The sequence below is a fragment of the Ahaetulla prasina genome, chromosome 12, assembly GCF_028640845.1.
Source record: "Ahaetulla prasina isolate Xishuangbanna chromosome 12, ASM2864084v1, whole genome shotgun sequence".
Taxonomy (NCBI): domain Eukaryota; kingdom Metazoa; phylum Chordata; class Lepidosauria; order Squamata; family Colubridae; genus Ahaetulla; species Ahaetulla prasina.
In genome coordinates, this window is record NC_080550.1 from 13,128,777 (window position 1) to 13,145,711 (window position 16,935).

Genomic DNA, 16,935 nt, shown 5'->3' on the forward strand with positions numbered 1-16,935 from the left:
TAGAAAGGACCTTGGGAGACAGGAGGAAGAGCCACAGCCACGGGTGGATAAGAGGCAGCGTAGCCACAGCAGGAATGTGAGTGTGGCAAACGTCTCAGTAGGGACCCTCCCTAGTTTCTTGGGCAGCAAAGGTGGCTGGGGGAGAAATGTATTTTCAGACTTGCAAGATTCTCTATTTGTGTCAGAAGCACCTACAAATGATAGACATATAGCATTCAAGACTGAGTGAATAAAACAGGTATAACATAAGTCATAGAAATGTTGCATGGGTAAAAAGCTCCATTTTCTTGGATTGTACTTCAATCTTTGACCAGCTGCACAGTCTTTTTAGCAATTTCCTTACAGGCCAAGATTGTTCTTGACCAGACTGGTCAACTCTTGACCATTCTGTCAATGTCACTTTAAAATAAAGTAGAGCTAGTTCTTCTGGATGTGTTTCTATTCTGGACTACGTTGCAAGACTGATAGTATGTTAGGTAAAATTGATTGTCCCCTTCAAGCTGTTTATGAACAACACATGCCATATGAACTATGTTTTAACCTATCATACTTTTCGGAGTATAAGACGCTCCGGATTATAAAACTACCTTTTTTGGTGAAGAAAACAAGAAAAAGAAATCTGCCTCTGCCTCCCAGCAGTTTTGCCTCTTTGCAGCAAACAGCCTGCTTTACTTTCATTTTCGTTTTCAGCATAGCTTGATTAGCACAAGGAAAAACAATCTGCTCCCAGCAGTTTACCTCCTTGCAGCAAGCAGCAGAGGCCTGCGCAGCAACAGGCAATGACAATCCCTGCAGCCTGAAACAGCTGAGAGTCAGGAGGCCGATCCAAGGGACAATCAACTTGTGCTAATCAGGCTGTGCTGAAGCTGAAATGGGCTGTTTCTTCTTGTTGCTTGCTGCAAGGAGGTAAATTGTTGGGTGGCAGAGGCCAAAGGGTGGCGGCCAGTGGGTGGGCGGGGCTACATTCGGTGTATAAGACTCACCCAAATTTTCACCCCCTTTTAGGGGGAAGAAGGTGCATCTTATATTCAGAAAAATACGGTAGTTTAGTCAGTTGCATAACTTCAGCCACTGAGTCAGTGGAAGAGACCCAAACCTAACTCTAAGGAATAATATGTATTTATTTATTTAAATATAATAAGTTATGAAAACACGATCGTTGCTTTTGAGTTCGGCCTTGACAAGCTTTTGTACGTTGTGTGTGAACCAGTTCACCTATTCCTTGCCCTGTCTGATATGACCAAGATGGATGTTAGAAGGTTTCTTCTTTGTTTTTCCCCCGATTTTATTTCAGTCAGTTGAATCTGTATCGGTGGCCGAATCACGCCTGAAGCTGAGAACCAGCATTCTCCTGGATGGTTTAGGAAGCAACAGCCATCTTGTGGCCTTGGATATCAGCGGCAATGCCATAGGAGACTTGGGCGCCAAAATACTAGCCAAAGCTTTGTCGGTGAATAAAACACTCAGGTGTGTTGAACTTCCTCTCTATCAATCGATGAAAGAGTGAGAAGACCGGAAGTTGTTAGAATCATTTTATGTTTGCCAAAGAGATAGTCAAGCTTTGTCTCTGACATGTCAAATAATTGGGGTGGGGGGCAGGTTTGTGTCCCCAAAAGGTGACTGACTGAACAGGCTGAGTTCAGAAGCCTGAATAGGGCTTAGTAACATGGATGGAACAAGGCTATTGTTGTTGTCTGATCCATCGCGACCAGGAGTGGGTTCTACTTACCTTTATTACCGGTTCGCAATGGAAGCTTGCTTCGCTCACGTGCACGCTTCTGCAGATGCGCAGATTGTCAATTATAATGTCCGGGCAGGTGGGCAGAGCCTCCCACCACTTTTACTACCGGTTCTAAAGAACCGGACAGAACCGGGAGCAACCCACCACTACCGCGACCCCATGGACAACTTTCCTCCAAGTCTTCCTGTCCTCTACCATCCCCTGGAGTCCATTTTAGTCATGCCTACTGCTTCGGTGACTCCATTTAGCCACCACATTCTCTCTCGTCCCATTCTTCTTTTGCCCTCAATCGTTCCCAGCATTAGGCTCTTCTCCAGGGAGTCCTTCCTTCTCATTAGGTGGCCAAAGTATTTGACTTTTATCTTCAGGATCTGGCCTTCTAAAGAGTAGTCAGGGTTGATCTCCTCTAGGACTGACTGGTTTGATCGCCTTGCAGTCCAACGGACTCACAGGAGTCTTCTCCAGCATCATAGTTCAAAGGCCTCAATTCTTTGGCACCCAGCCTTTCTTATGGTCCATCTTTCACAGCCATACATTGCAATGGGGGAAACCATAGCCTTGGCTATATGCACTTTTGTTGGCAGGGTGATGTCTCTGCTTTTTTGTAAACTATCTAGACTTCCAAGGCTGTTGTAGAGGGCCACAAAGATCATCTTGTGGGAAATACTCAGAAGTTGTTTCAGAAACAACAAGGGCAAGAAACGTTTCTTAAGCCTTGGGAAAGGAGAAAGTGTAAGGAGGAGGTGAGCTCCTTCTTAACTTCTTGGAGTAGGAGAGGCAGGGGAGGAAAACCACAACCCATCTTGCAAGATTCTCTTACTACGGCCTAGCTCAATAAAGCCTAGATCTAGTCTGCATGTGGGGTTGGCTTCTTGGTCTGGACAACCTAGAAAGGTTGACAGCCATCTACCCTGGATTCAAATGTCGAAAAAACATCTTAGAAGAAAGTAGCAAAGTATTTTCAGGAGAAGTGGAACAGGTATTTATAACGAGGGAAAACGTAGAAGATGCACCCAATAGCTTGATGTCTGCACCAAGTCTCTCTTTAATTAGAAGTTTATCTGTTCATAGGACTCTAATGTGGGATAGAAACAATATAACCTTATACGGATTTCTTGATGTGATTTCAGCTTTGGAAAGGTACGTATCTTTTATCTTTTTTATAGTGGTAGCCAAGTGCTTAAAAAAAAATACAGCAGATAAGGAACATTTAGCAACTTCAAAGTTATCCCTCGCTTTTTTCTTACTAGCATCCAAGCAAACAAGATAATATAATGATAATAATAACAACGTCAACATAAACTGGAGCAGCTGGGTCAAATGGCATCTTTTGCAGGAGGCAATTTTTATGCGTCGGAATTATTTTTAAACTCGGGTTTTGATGATGCTTAATTTTTTTCACGAGTCCCTTAACAGGATGCAAAGCCTGAAACTGAAACACATAAAAGTGCTTCAGGCCACACAAGGCAATTAAATAAGTTAAAATTAAATATTTTTATAGGTTATAAGAAAAGGTTGGTGGACTCTGGGGTGGGCTTCAAAAATTTCAGCAAGGGGTTCTCTGCCCGGTTGCTGGGTGAGCGTGGCCATGGTGGGCGTGGCCTAGTCGGCTTCCGCAAGCCTCCGGGAGGGTGAAAATAGCCTCCCCAGGCTCCAGACGCCCATTTCTGGCCTTCCCAAACTGCCAGTAGGCCCGTTTTTCACCCTCCCTGAGCCTCTGCGCATGCCCTGCTCTTACCTGCATCTAAATCGGGCTGCGTGGGGACTCCTGGGCGAGAAGGGGGGCGTGGCCAGCCAGGAGTGGGATTTGGGGGGTCTCCAAACTGCACAGAATCTGTCGTGTCCCACTCCTCCGCTGACGGCCGGGTCAGGGAAATCCGAATCAGGCGTGCCTCTGCAGCTCTGCCAAAGTCCTAGCAAAGTCCTCAGGGCAGGCAGGAGACCAGAAAGTGACTTCAGCAAGATATGTTTAGACTTTGCCTGACTCAGAGAATGCCAGAAAGCAGGTCCTTTATATAGGCCATGGGGTGTGGCTCCATGACTCAGCACTTATCCAGGCCTGCCCCTCCCTTCCTTCTGTTGCCTCCGCCTATCCAGTCTTCTGACGCGAGGGTCACTCCAGTCTGCAGCTGTTGGCAATTGACCTCCCTCAGGCTCACATGCTGTGGAGGAGGGGGAGGGGTCTAGTTGCTCCGTTTGCCTGGGCATGGAGCCAGAGCTGGGGGCTGGAGATACTTCCTCCTCTTCAGCCTATCTGGGCATGGAGCCAGGGCTGGGGCCGGGAGGCATACTAGGACATTCCTCCATGTTCGGAAGCAGATAAGAAGGCCCCGGCTGTGGTGAGATCGGACGAGACACAACAGAATCTTAGCTAGAGGTTCTCCCAAACCCCTGCAAACCCCCAGCAGCCCACCCCCGGTTGGACTCATAAATTCATTCCATAAATTCATTCCCATGAAATCAGGTCATAAGTACCTTTTGGCCGCCGGTCGTGACTTTGAACGGTCCCTAAGCAACCCGTCGTTAAGCGAGGATGACCTGTAAATCCTAACCCATTTGTTTTTGCACAGCATGCTAAATCACAATAGTGATTAAAGGAGCTTGCACATTGAGCACAGACTGCATCTTCTATCTGGCCTGCTTTATAAATGTTGTGTGAATTCAGCCACTGTAGGTTGAAGGAGGATAACTGGGATCACACAGCAAGTTACAGTTACACCATAATTTGGTTCAAGAGTCGTCGGAGCCCAACCACTGTTGGAGCTTTATGAGTTTACAGGTAGTCCTCGACTTACAAGAGTCCATTTTGTGATCATTCAAAGTTACAACCGGAAAAAGGGATTTATGACCGTTTTTCACACTTACGACCGTTGCAGTATCCCCATGGTCATGTGACCAAAACTCTTGACGCTTTTGGCAACTGCCTCATATTTATGACAATAATAGTGTCCCGGGGAGGGTCACATGATCCCCTTTGGCGGCCTTCTTACAAGCAAATATCAAATAGGGCAGGGGTCTCCAACCTTGGTCCCTTTAAGATTTGTGGACTTCAACTCCCAGAGTCCCTCAGCCAGCTTTGTTGGAGACCCCTGAAATAGGGGAAGCCAATTTGTTTAACAACCGTGTTACTAACTTAATTATTGCGGTGATTCACTTAACAACTGTGGGAAGAAAGGTCATAAAAGGGAGCAAAATTCACTTAAATGTTTCACTTAGCAACAGAAATGTTGGGCTCAATTGCAGTCATAACTATACAAAACTGTATAGTTTTGTGTCTGGTGCAAATCCAGCCAATTGTGACTGTGGGACTGTGACCCACCATAATGAAGCACCTGGGTTGATGTGTTCAGCAACTACTTCATGTTCCTGCTAGAGAAATCTGAACGCTACAAAGCTCATGCTACATTAAACGTGTTAGTCTTTGAGGTATCGTAAGACTCTGTTAGTTTTGCTGAATTAACATTAGCAAACTCCCCAAGGTAAAGTGCTGACTTTCATATTTTCTGCCTTAATACATCTTTCTACAGTTAGAACGGGAAAACAGTCCTGAATTAACGGGCATCGAAAGACCGAACATGTGCCATATGTAGCCCTTTCTTCCTATATATTCCTTAAATAGCCAAAAAAAAAAAAAGATTTACCTATTGGATGGATGGATGGATTTATACAGGTAGTCCTTGACTGTGTTCATTTAGTGACTGTATGAAGTTATAACAGCACTAAAAAAAGTGACATGATCCATTTTTTTATGAGTACAACCATTCCGCCATTTTCATAGTCACGTGATCAAAAATTCAGATGCTTGGCAACTTGCATCCAGTTTTGGTCACCACACTATAAAAAAGATGTTGAGACTCTAGAAAAAGTGCAGAGGAGAGCAACCAGGGGACTGGAGAATAAAACATATGAAGAACAATTACATGAACTGGGCATAATCTAGTGAAGAGAAGGACCAGGGGAGACATGATAGCTGTCTTCCAATACTTGAGGGGCTGCCACAGAGAGGAGGGGTTGAAGCTATTTTCCAAAGCACCTGAAGGCCAGACAAGGAATAATGGATGAAAACTAACCAAGGAGAGATTCAATCTAGATATGAGGAGAAACTTTCTGACAGTGAGAACAATCAACCAATGGAACAGAAGTTGCCTTCAGAAGTTGTAGGAGCTTCATCACTTGAGACTTTCAAGAAAAGACTGGACTGCCATTTATCAGAAATGATGTAGGATCTCCTGCTTGAGTGGGGGGTTGGACTAGATCCGGGGTCTCCAACCTTGACAACTTTATGATTCGTGGACTTCAACTCCCAGAATTCCTCAGCCAGCAAAGCTCAGCAAAGCTGGCTGAGGAATTCTGGGAGTTGAAGTCCACAAGTCACAAAGTTGCCAAGGTTGGAGACCCCTGGACTAGATCACCTATTAGGTCCCTGCCAATTCTGTTAATCTGTTAAAACTCTGACTCGTATCTATGGCAGTTGCAGTGTCCCTGGGTCATGTGATCCCTTTTTGCGACCCTCTTACAAAGCAAAGTGAACAGGGAAGCCCGAGTCACTTAACAACCGTGTTGCTAACTTCACAACTGCCGTGATTCATTTAATAGCTGGGGCCAGACAGGTTGCGAAATGGGGCAAAGCTTACTTAACAAATGTCTCACTTAGCAACAGAAATTTTGGGCTCGGTTTTGACCGTAAGTCTAGGTACTCCACCTTTCTTTTCCATCTGACTATGCAAGTTGGCTAGAACTAACCAAAATGTTGACGTGTACAATTCAGAAACTTGAATAAAAGCCAATTTGAGCACACTTCTCAAAATCTACAGACTTGTAGACATCGATATTTGAATTGCTTTGCCCCTCCTGTGTACCCCAGTGATTGTTGGCCAAGGACACCACTGCCCTGGACAATGTCCTGAAGAGGTCATGGTAATTTGGGTCGTCTAATGAATATGGTGCCTGTTCTCCAGGAATTTCATCCTCACGAAAATGCCTTTGCCCATGAACGACATTGCTGTGGCTTACCGGAGTCATCCAGAGAAAATGGAGGAAATTGTGCACCAGGTACAAAGGCGGGGGGGGGGGGGCGGGAAGAGACATTGAAAGAGAAAAGGTAATAATTTAACCCAGGGAGAAACCTTGTTCAGTTTGGGAGCCTCTTTTGACTGCTCAGGTTCCACCAAAGGATTTATGTACGGTATTTATGTAATTGTGCACGATCCAAGATGGTGGCCGTAGGATACTTATTTTTTGGTAAGTGTAGCTGCTTTTTTGGGTAGAAGGGAAAGAATAGAATAGAATAGAATAGAATAGAATAGAATAGAATAGAAGTCGAAGACTACTTCAGCTTCAATTGCAACAATACATGAGCACACAATAGATTTAAGCTTAATGTTAACTGGTCCAATCTTGATTGCAGAAAATATGACTTCAGTAACAGAGTTGTTAATGCTTGGAATACACTACCTGACTCTGTGGTCTCTTCCCAAAATCCCCGAAGCTTCAGCCAAAAACTGTCTACTATTGACCTCACCCCATTCCTAAGAGGTCTGTAAGGGGTGTGCATAAGAGCACAAGCGTGCCTACCGTTCCTGTCCTAATGTTCCCTTTGATTGTATCCAATTAATATAGTTATTACATACTCATACTTATATATATGCTTATATATTGTATAGTTATTTCATGCTTATGCTTATATATACTGTGAGACAAAATAAATAAACTAAACTAATAGAATAGAATAGAATTTTTTATTGGCCAAGTGTGATTGGAAACACAAGTAATTTGTCTTGGTGCATATGCTCTCAGTGTACATAAAAGAAAAGATACATTCCTCAAGAATCCTGAGGTACAACACTTAATGATAGTCATAGGAAACAAATAAGCAATCAAGAAAGGACATATCTATTCCTTCTGTATGTGACGTTTCTGTTTGTGTGTCCACAGATGCAGTCTTACCTTGCAAGAAATCAGATTCAAGCGAACCAGCTCAAGGAGAAAGGCCAGCTCCAGCTAGACAGTCAAGCCAGCTCTTCCAAACAGGTGGGAATACCTGGAACCCTCTTACCTTTGTTGCTTTGCATCTAGCTTGCCCATTGGTTCTAAGGGGAAGCGGTGGCTCAGTGGCTAAGGCGCTGAGCGTGTCAATCAGAAGGTCGGCAGTTCAGCGGTTCGAATCCCTAGCGCTACATAATGGAATGAGCTCCCGTTACTTGCCCCAGCTTCTGCCAACCTAGCAGTTCGAAAGCACGTAAAAAATGCAAGTAGAAAGATAAGGACCACCTTTGGTGGGAAGGTAAGAGCGTTCTGTGTGCCTTCAACATTTAGTCATGCCGGCCACATGACCACAGAGACGTCATCGGACAGCGCTGGCTCTTCAGCTTTGAAACTGAGATGAGCACCACCCCCTAGAGGCGGGAACGACTAGCACATATGTGTGAGGGAAACCTTTATTTACCTTTACCTAACAATATGTTCTAAGCAAAGGCAAAAAATGTTACTGAAGGTTAATATGTCAACATGCACATCGATTGGCTGGGAATGTTGAGAGTTGATGTATATAGGGACAGGAATTATATTCAGAGTAAAACAAATGAAGAATGGTTTGACTATGGCTATGGGGTTGACTTATTTTCCAAAGCATCCAAAAGGGACAAGAAACAATGGATGGAAACTAATCAAGGAGAGAAGCAACCTTGAATTAAGGAGAAACTTAACTGCTAAGATAGCAGTTCAGGAAGAATTTCCTCTAACTACAGTGAGGTCAATTTACCAGCTTGCCTTCAGAAATTGCAGGTGCTCCATCACTCGAGGCTTTTAAGAAGAGGCTGGACAGCCACTTGTCTGAAATGGTATAGGGTCTCCTGCTCACTAGAAGACCTCCAAGGTCACTAGAAGACCTCCAAGGTCCCTTCCAGCTCTATTCTGAAATTCAGCACCTTTACAAGATGCTACTTGGAGAAGGCGGATCCAAAGATGATGAGCTGTTCCCAAGAGATCCATGAAGACTGCCAGCAATAAGAATAAAATCGTAGAACAAGTCAACTGCTTCCCAGTTGTAATCTTCCAGGACTTAGGGTTATTTATACGATCCAGAGCAGATGGGGATCCCAAAGTTCAAGAACATTTCTGAGTCCACGTTTGAGGGCAGTCTCCTCAATGAAATATGTCCCCTTATTCTCAGCCTATCAAGCCTCCACAATGGCAGACCTCCAATTCAAACTGGGATGCTGCTGGTACAAATTAAATGTTATAATCTGCAGCAAGAGGGAAGGTGCTATTTATATTTCACCAAATGCTAGGTTGTTCTAGAATCGGAAATGTGCCGATGCCTCTTGGGAAATGTCTCCCCCGTATAGCATTCAAGATGGGAAATAATCAATGCTTCGTTGGGATGTGAATTTGCCCCAAAATATCGGATTCTGATGCTGACCCTGGCTGGCCTATATAGCCACCAACTCAATCGATAAGCATGCCTGCCTTACTATGAATTGAATCCAATGGTGTCCACCCATTTACAGTATACAGTGGCTGAATTCCACCTAAATTCTGACTAGTGTGTGTAATTGAAAATGTAAAGGTATGAAAGGCGATGGAAAATTTGAAAACCACATTAAAGCAAATTCCCCTTTTCTATCCATTTTCTCTTTAAATCGGGACTATAGAAGACTGGACAATTCAGCTTCTCTCACACTGACCAAGAACTTCTAGAGTTCTATCAGTCTACAGGTCCCACACTAGTGGTAAACAATCATCGAAGGATCTCCTCTTTTCGTTTTTAAAAACTATTAAGCAGCATTTTCCCAATGTAGCATGCTTACTCAGAGCAGCCTTTGGTTAGAATAGAATAGAATAGAATAGAATAGAATAGAATAGAATAGAATAGAATAGAATAGAATAGAATAGAATAGAATGGAATGGAATGGAATGGAAGGGAAGGGAAGGGAAGGGAAGGGAAGAGAAGAGAAGAGAAGAGAAGAGAAGAGAAGAGAAGAGAAGAGAAGAGAAGAGAAGAGAAGAGAAGAGAAGAGAAGAGAAGAGAATGCAACACAACGCAGCACAATGCAACAAAATGCAACACAACACAATACAATTCTTTATTGGCCAAGTGTGATTGGACACACATGGAATTTGTCTTTGGTGCATATGCTCTCAGTGTACATAAAAAGACAAGAATCATAAGGTACAACACTTAATGATAGTCATAGGGTACAAATAAGCAATCAAATCGTACTAGAAAACAATCAATATAAATAGTAAGGATACAGCAACAAGTTACAGTCATATAGTCATAAGTGGGAGGAGATGGGTGATAGGAATGATGAGAAGATTAATAATAATGCAGACTTAGTGAATAGTTTTACAATGTTGAGGGAATTATTTGTCTAGCAGAGTGATGGCGTTCGGGAAAAAACTGTCCTTGTGTCTAGTTGTTCTGGTGTACAGTACTTTGTAGTGTCGCTTTGAGGGTAGGAGTTGAAACAGTTTATGTCCAGGATATGAGGGGTCTGTAAATATTTTCACAGCCCTCTTTTTGACTCGTGCAGTATACAGGTCCTCAATGGAAGGCAGGTTGGTAGCTATTGTTTGTTCTGCAGTTCTAATTATCCTCTGAAGTCTGTGTCTGTCTTGTTGGGTTGCAGAACCAAACCAGACAGTTATAGAGATGCAGATGACAGACTCAGTAATTTCTCTGTAGAACTGGATCAGCAGGTCTTTGGGCAGTTTGAGCTTCCCGAGTTGGCGCAGAAAGAACATTCTTTGTTGGGCTTTTCTGATGACCTTTTTAAAGTTCTGGAAGTTGAAATCCAGTACACCTGGTGGAATCAGTGTAGAAGAGGCTACAATGCCTTGATAGAAGAGAATATTTATAGCTCCGGGTTGAACTGTGGGGTCCTTGGTATTCTCTGAGCCTGGTGGTTTTCTCGCAGACATTTCTTTACCAAACTAGATAACAACATCAGTGTCTTAAACCATAAAACTTGAATTTTATGTGGGGCAACTGATTTTATGGGCAAAGGAATAAAGGTACAACATCATATAGATTTGCACTAGAAACATGTCCTGTGCATGTCTATGCTACTCCAGAAGAAGGCTACAAGTCCTATTCCAGCAAAAGGACTACAGGTAAAGTACTTAAAAATGTTTTTCAGGGATCAGACATCTTTTGGTTTCCCTTTCTAGTGCAGACCTATTCTTGCGACATTGTCTTGGAACATCTAATGATCTTGCTTTCGTTGTTAGGCGGTGAAAGATGCTTGCCAGACTGTGCAGAAGTACATCGGGCTGCTGAGCTGTGTTCAGGATGTGGAAGTTAAGGCTGATCTGCTTTGGGCTCAGGAAGCCATCAAGGATGCAACCCTCTTCATGGATGTGGGTTGTGTTTTTCCTTTCATCGTGTTCATTACTTTCCCTTTTGATGGCTTCTCTTGATTTGAATGGGAGAGTGGAGTGGAATAGAATAGAATAGAATAGAATAGAATAGAATAGAATAGAATAGAATAGAATAGAATAGAATAGAATAGAATAGGAGTTGGAATGGAATGGAATGGAATAGAATAGAATAGAATAGAATAGAATAGAATAGAATAGAATAGAATAGAATAGAATAGGAGTTGGAATGGAATAGAATAGAATAGAATAGAATAGAATAGAATAGAATAGAATAGAATAGAATAGAATAGAAAGGGACCTTGGAGGTCTTCTAGTCCAACTCCCTGCTCAGGCAGGAAACCCTATATCCATGATGGGGAACCTATGGCACGTGTGCCACAGGTGCCACGCATAGCCATATCAGTGGGCATGTGAGTTCAGCTCCTTCTGGGCCCACCAGAAGTAGGGAAATAGGCTGTTTCCTGCCTCTGGAGGGCCTGGGGGGGTGGGGAAGGCCCATTTTTCTCTCACACCTGGCTCCAGAGCCTCTCTGAGTCTGGGAAGGGTGAAAACAGCCTCCTCCCCCTGGAGGCCCTCCGGAGTCCAGAAATGGCCCATTTCCCAACTTCCGGTTGGACAGGAAGTGACGTTTTTTGCTGTCTCCAACCTCCAGGGTCTCCTAGAGAGGCTCTGGAGGCTGGGGACAGCAAAAAAGTCACTTTCTGTCCAACCGGAAGTTGGGAAATGGACCATTTCTGGCCTCCGGGGGTGGTTGGGAAGGCCGTTTTTGCCCTCCCCAGACTCATAGAGGGGCTCTGGAGCCAGGTGAGAGAGAAAAAAGGACCTACCAGGCCATCATGTGCCAGGAGCAGGGAGTAGCCGGGGGGGGGGGTCATATGCACGGTGGCGGGGCACACAGAATTATGGGTGTGAGCACACACATGATCTCCCTGCCCCCTGGTTAGCCATCACTGCCCTCTATCATTTCAGACAAATGGTTGTACAATCTCTTCTTAAAAACGTCTGGTGTTGGAGCAATCACACCTTCTGGAGGCAAGTTGTTCCACTGATTACCAGGTGGTTTCATTGTCCAGCCTGATTTCGCCATCACACTAAATAAAAGTGCTTTTCAGAGTTAATTTCAGAATGAGTTGGTTCTGTGAATCCAGCCACTGTGACTTGTAGGTCAGGACTTGTGGTTTACTTGATGTTGAGCGTCCAAAGAATTGCATTCAGCCAATGGTGATGAAGATAAACCACACTTAGAGTTTTGGGGGACCCTATTTTCAGTTTCATTGTAGTGGTCATGCTAGGTGCCCCTGTACTATAACCATAAGGATGTCGCTCCTGACATGACATTCTCATATAAATGGTATGTCAATTTTGTAATTCATATCAGTTGTGCAATGATGTCATAACTCACTTTCTTACCATCTTACTGATGGATGACAGTGTGTAGCAGAAGAGTTAAGGTTATGCTGGAATGTTCTGATATCAGGAATAACTTTCCTTGAGATAGGCCTTAAAATGTTGGCTTTAAGTGCTGCCTGTTTGTTTAATTCCAATGGTTTATTTTAAAAAAAAGAACATTTGGTCCAATAAATATGTTCCTCCAAATTTATTGATGAACAACAACTCCTAGAATTGCTATCTAACAAAATGAAATTCAATGGTGAAAAAAGTAAGGTTCTACATTTAGGTAAGAAAAACAAAATGCACAGGTACAGTATATGTGGTACCTTGCTCAATAGTAGGGACAAGACAAGAAACAATGAATGGAAACTAATCGAGAGAAGTAACTTAGAACTAAAGACAAATTTCCTGACCATTAGAACAATTAATCAGTGGAACAATTTGCCTCCAGAAGTTGTGAATGCTCCAACACTGGAAGTTTTTAAGAAGATGTTGGATAACCATTTATCTGAAGTGGTGGAGGGAGTTGGACTAGAAGACCTCCAAGGTCCCTTCCAACTCTGTTATTCTATTCTATTCTAATTCCTGCCCATCATTCCTGCTGGCAGTGGTAGGAGTTGTAGATCTGATCTGGAGTGTGGAAAGGTCCTCACCCTTGCTGTCCTCCTTCAGATGTTGTTGAAGTCCATCTCCTTTAATTGTTGATCACAAAGACTATGCTGGCTACTTGGGAAAACTCTACCCATCTCGTTTCCAACAGATTTTGCCCATTTTGTACGAAGCCGGAAGGGCTTCCTACCAGAACTGCAAGCTTCAGCACAAATTGGAAAAACTAATTGAGGAAGTTTCTCAGGCCTACCGCAAGGAGATTCAGGTAAGCTTTGGGCTTTGGTGTTGTTGCATTGAGCTGTTGATTGCAAATGTCTTTTTCTCCTTGATCTTTTGGGAAATTCCTGTAGCCGCTAGATGGAGAGACTTTCTGCTTTAGAAGAAGACAACTTCCTTTCTATGTTCTTTATCTAACATTTGTACTGCAAAAGCCTAGCATTTGGTGTTGGCCTGGAACTTAGTGTCCTGGTAACCTTGCTTTAATTGCTTTTTAAAAACGAACAATATCTACTCCATATGATAGAACAATATGTCCAAGAACATGTCGCTTAGCTTTTGCCATTCTGGTGCCATCTGGCTAAGTGGAAATAGAAATACCAAAACTGTCCACTCGGTCCATTTGAAAAGTTCCAGGTGAAGAAGGATTATTTTGGCTATATCTTTGAGAATTCACAAACCTGTCCCTCTCTCTGACTGTGAAAAGCTGAAGATAAAGGAGCATATTTGTAGCTCAGAGTTGAATACGGGGTCGTCTCGGTTCTCTCTGACCTGGTTGTTTTCTTGCACACATTTCATTACTCAAGCTAGGTAACTGGGAGCATCGATGATGTTACCTAGTTTGGGTATGAAATGCCTGCAAGGAAACAACCAAGCTCAGAGACCGGCACGGAAGCTGAAAATATGATGCAAATGCATTTTTTATACACTGTCTCTAACATGGAAAACACAAAAGCATCTTGGAGACAGGTGATCTAATCCACAGAGGATCTGGCACAGAATGGTTTATATAAAATATTACCAAATTGAGGTTACATTCAGAGAGCTCCAATTCGTCCTTCTACCACTGTTGTCCACTGCTTGCGATCAGGGCCAATATGTTGACATTACTGCTGTCTGCAGAAGCCCAGTGTCCTTTGACTGTCCCTTCCTCTTACCACAAAAGGTGGTTTCACGTGCCTTCTCCAAGTAGGTGAAGACCAACCGAAAGAAAGAAAATGTTGCTTTCACCTGCCTTAGTTTCCTTTTCTGGACTTTTTTGCTTCCTCTTTTAATGCTTCGGGCATCTGGTTCTTGCTCTTCTGGCAGCCTCAACCATTGGTCTTGTGGTGTGTCTTTGATGTTGTCTCTCCATCTTCTTCTGGGTCGGCCTCATTGTTGTGACCGAGGCCCAAGTAGTGATTACCAACACAATTCAGTCCTGAACAAACTTATTTTATTAAAACAGCTGAGAATTAATTCATTCTCAGCTGAGTCCAAAACAAATTCTTTATAAACAGTCCTTCGGCCTTATCACCAACCTTTGTTGTCTTTGGCAACTTGCCAAAGGCTTTTCTCGGCAAACCCCCCACAAAGTTCAAGAGACGCTGACAAGAAGCACGGAAATCAACGTTGCTTTTCCACAAATAACCCAACGGCTCGTTGCTGCTCTTTTAAGTCTTATGGGAGTTGCCAATCATCTTTTGGCCTTACTCCCAAGTCGTCCTTTTTGCTTCAGCTGCTCTTGCCTTCTGGCAGCTCTTCTCATGCGTGCACTAGGAACAGGCTCCTCCTGTTCCTCTGCCTCTCTGCTGTCCGCCTCTGGAGGCTCCGGAGTCCGTGCATTGCTCCCAGATGGCCTCTGGCGCAGAGCCCTCGTCTGGGCCTTCCCCTGACTCCAGGACTGGCCCATTGTCCTCCCCAGCCTCCTCACTGTCGACTCTGCTGCCAGGTCCACAGGCTGCTGACGGACCACAACACTCATGTTCTTTGACCTTCCCTTCTTTTTATATGAGCCTTGTACGGTATGGAATCCCACGATATCCTCTCCAGATGAGCAAATCACTTGATTTGCTGTTTTTGTATGTAGTTTAAGATTGGTTCTATCCAGTGGTGAAATCTGAACCGGTTTATTACCGGTTCGCTGGCTGCACATGCGCACTGTGCACCAAATCTGCCCTGTGCGTGCGCATGCACATTGCGCACCATGCACCAAATGCGAGGTGTGTGCACACATGCTCAGTGCATACCAAAAGGAGGCATGGGGTAAGTAGAACAGTGCACGGGGGGGGGGGTGTATGATCAGCTGTGGTGCGCGATCTTTTTTTTTACTTTTAAAGGCATTTTTTATAACCTATTCGGCCGAATAAGTTGTAAAAAATGCTTTTAAAAGTAAAAAAAAGGCTCTGACTATCACACAGCTCAGCTGTGATCGTCAGAGCCCTTTTTTTATCTTTTAAAAGCATTTTTTACAACCTATTCCTACCATCTGGGCGGGAAAAGGGAGCGAGCCGGAAAGAAGTGGCAAGCGGGCAAACGGGCGATTGGGTGGGCATGGGTGTGGGGGCTAGCGATTTTTGCCACCCGCCACCATTGCTACCAGATCGGCCGATCCGGTCCAAACTGGGAGCATTTCACCCCTGGTTCTATCTATGCCAATTGCGTCTCTTCTGGTCTCATTTCTGGGTTTATCTCTTCTGGTCACTCCAGCAGCTTTGCTCAAACATTTCCTTGGTGACTAACCTTGTGTCAATTAGCCATGGAAATGTAGGATACACACAAAGGACAGGATCACCTCAGCTACTTGCCGCACTGACAACTACTTATGGTGTCTTCTAATTATCATTGTGCCAAAATATGACTAATGAAGATTGGCTTTCAACAATGACCAGGGGATGTCATGAAGATGCTGAAAGCTACTAGTGAGGAAAGATTGAATCAATTTACCCCTATTCCCAGAAGCGATACTCACTGAGCTTTCCTTACAGGCGGTTGTGCAATCCCAGTTGGATGCTACGCAGAGTTTGCACCCTCAAATTTTGCAGAGAACAGATTTCTTGAAGCAATTATTCTGTGATGCATCAGAGACAACCTTCCTGGACCAGTTGCTGACTGAGGTGTATGACAAGGTCATGTAAGTAGCAGGCTTAATCCACCCTCTTCAAGTCTCATCAGAAGGATGGAAAGAGAGCTGCACATGTACTTACATATATGCCTATTCATATATACGACGGAGGCCATGCTGCCTGCTTTCTTTCACAAGCCGCTAACCACTATCAAACCACGTTGCACAACCCCTCTGGTTTCGGTGCAAGCTCTCACTGGGTTTCTCTTCTCTCTGGTCTCTCTAGTCACTGACCTTCTCTCTAGACCGGGCGCATAACCTGTCAGAGTGTTTACAATGTGACTACTATTTTGAGACAACCCAGGAGCAAAATACAAGACACAGAGGTTTTGTCATTACAAACAGTGGTTTATATACAAGACTTCTATATACAGACATACACGTGGTAGGCACATACCAGACAAGCAATCATTCTTCACCTCTACACAGAGAGCTACAGTGCAGATAGAACTCAATGAGGAGAGAGAGATACGCTCTCTCATGACCTTCCTTACATAGACAGTTTCTTAAAGTGGCAATAACCCTGCTGACTCATCCTCAGTCTTACAATGGCAATGACCCTGCTGACTCATCCTCAGTCTTAAAGTGGCTGGTCAGCTCTAAATCTTCATTACCCTGACAACATCCTTGCGGGTTGCGCCTGTGAAACTGTTTTCTCCTTCGGATTTCAGCATGCCTGGCGGCCAATGCGATTGGGTTTGTTTTTTTTTTT

At 43.9% G+C, this 16,935-nt stretch overlaps 1 protein-coding gene across 1 annotated transcript in view; it reads left to right on the forward strand.

Moving 5' to 3' along the window:
• Window positions 1–16,935, forward strand: part of CARMIL2 (capping protein regulator and myosin 1 linker 2) — a 105,425-nt gene that overhangs the window by 48,651 nt on the left and 39,839 nt on the right. Inside the window, exons 21-27 of the mRNA XM_058155413.1 lie at window positions 1,299–1,467; window positions 2,813–2,881; window positions 6,700–6,793; window positions 7,676–7,771; window positions 10,973–11,101; window positions 13,275–13,388; window positions 16,087–16,232. Coding sequence (XP_058011396.1) covers window positions 1,299–1,467; window positions 2,813–2,881; window positions 6,700–6,793; window positions 7,676–7,771; window positions 10,973–11,101; window positions 13,275–13,388; window positions 16,087–16,232 — 817 coding nt within the window. The remainder of the gene's footprint in view (window positions 1–1,298; window positions 1,468–2,812; window positions 2,882–6,699; window positions 6,794–7,675; window positions 7,772–10,972; window positions 11,102–13,274; window positions 13,389–16,086; window positions 16,233–16,935) is intronic.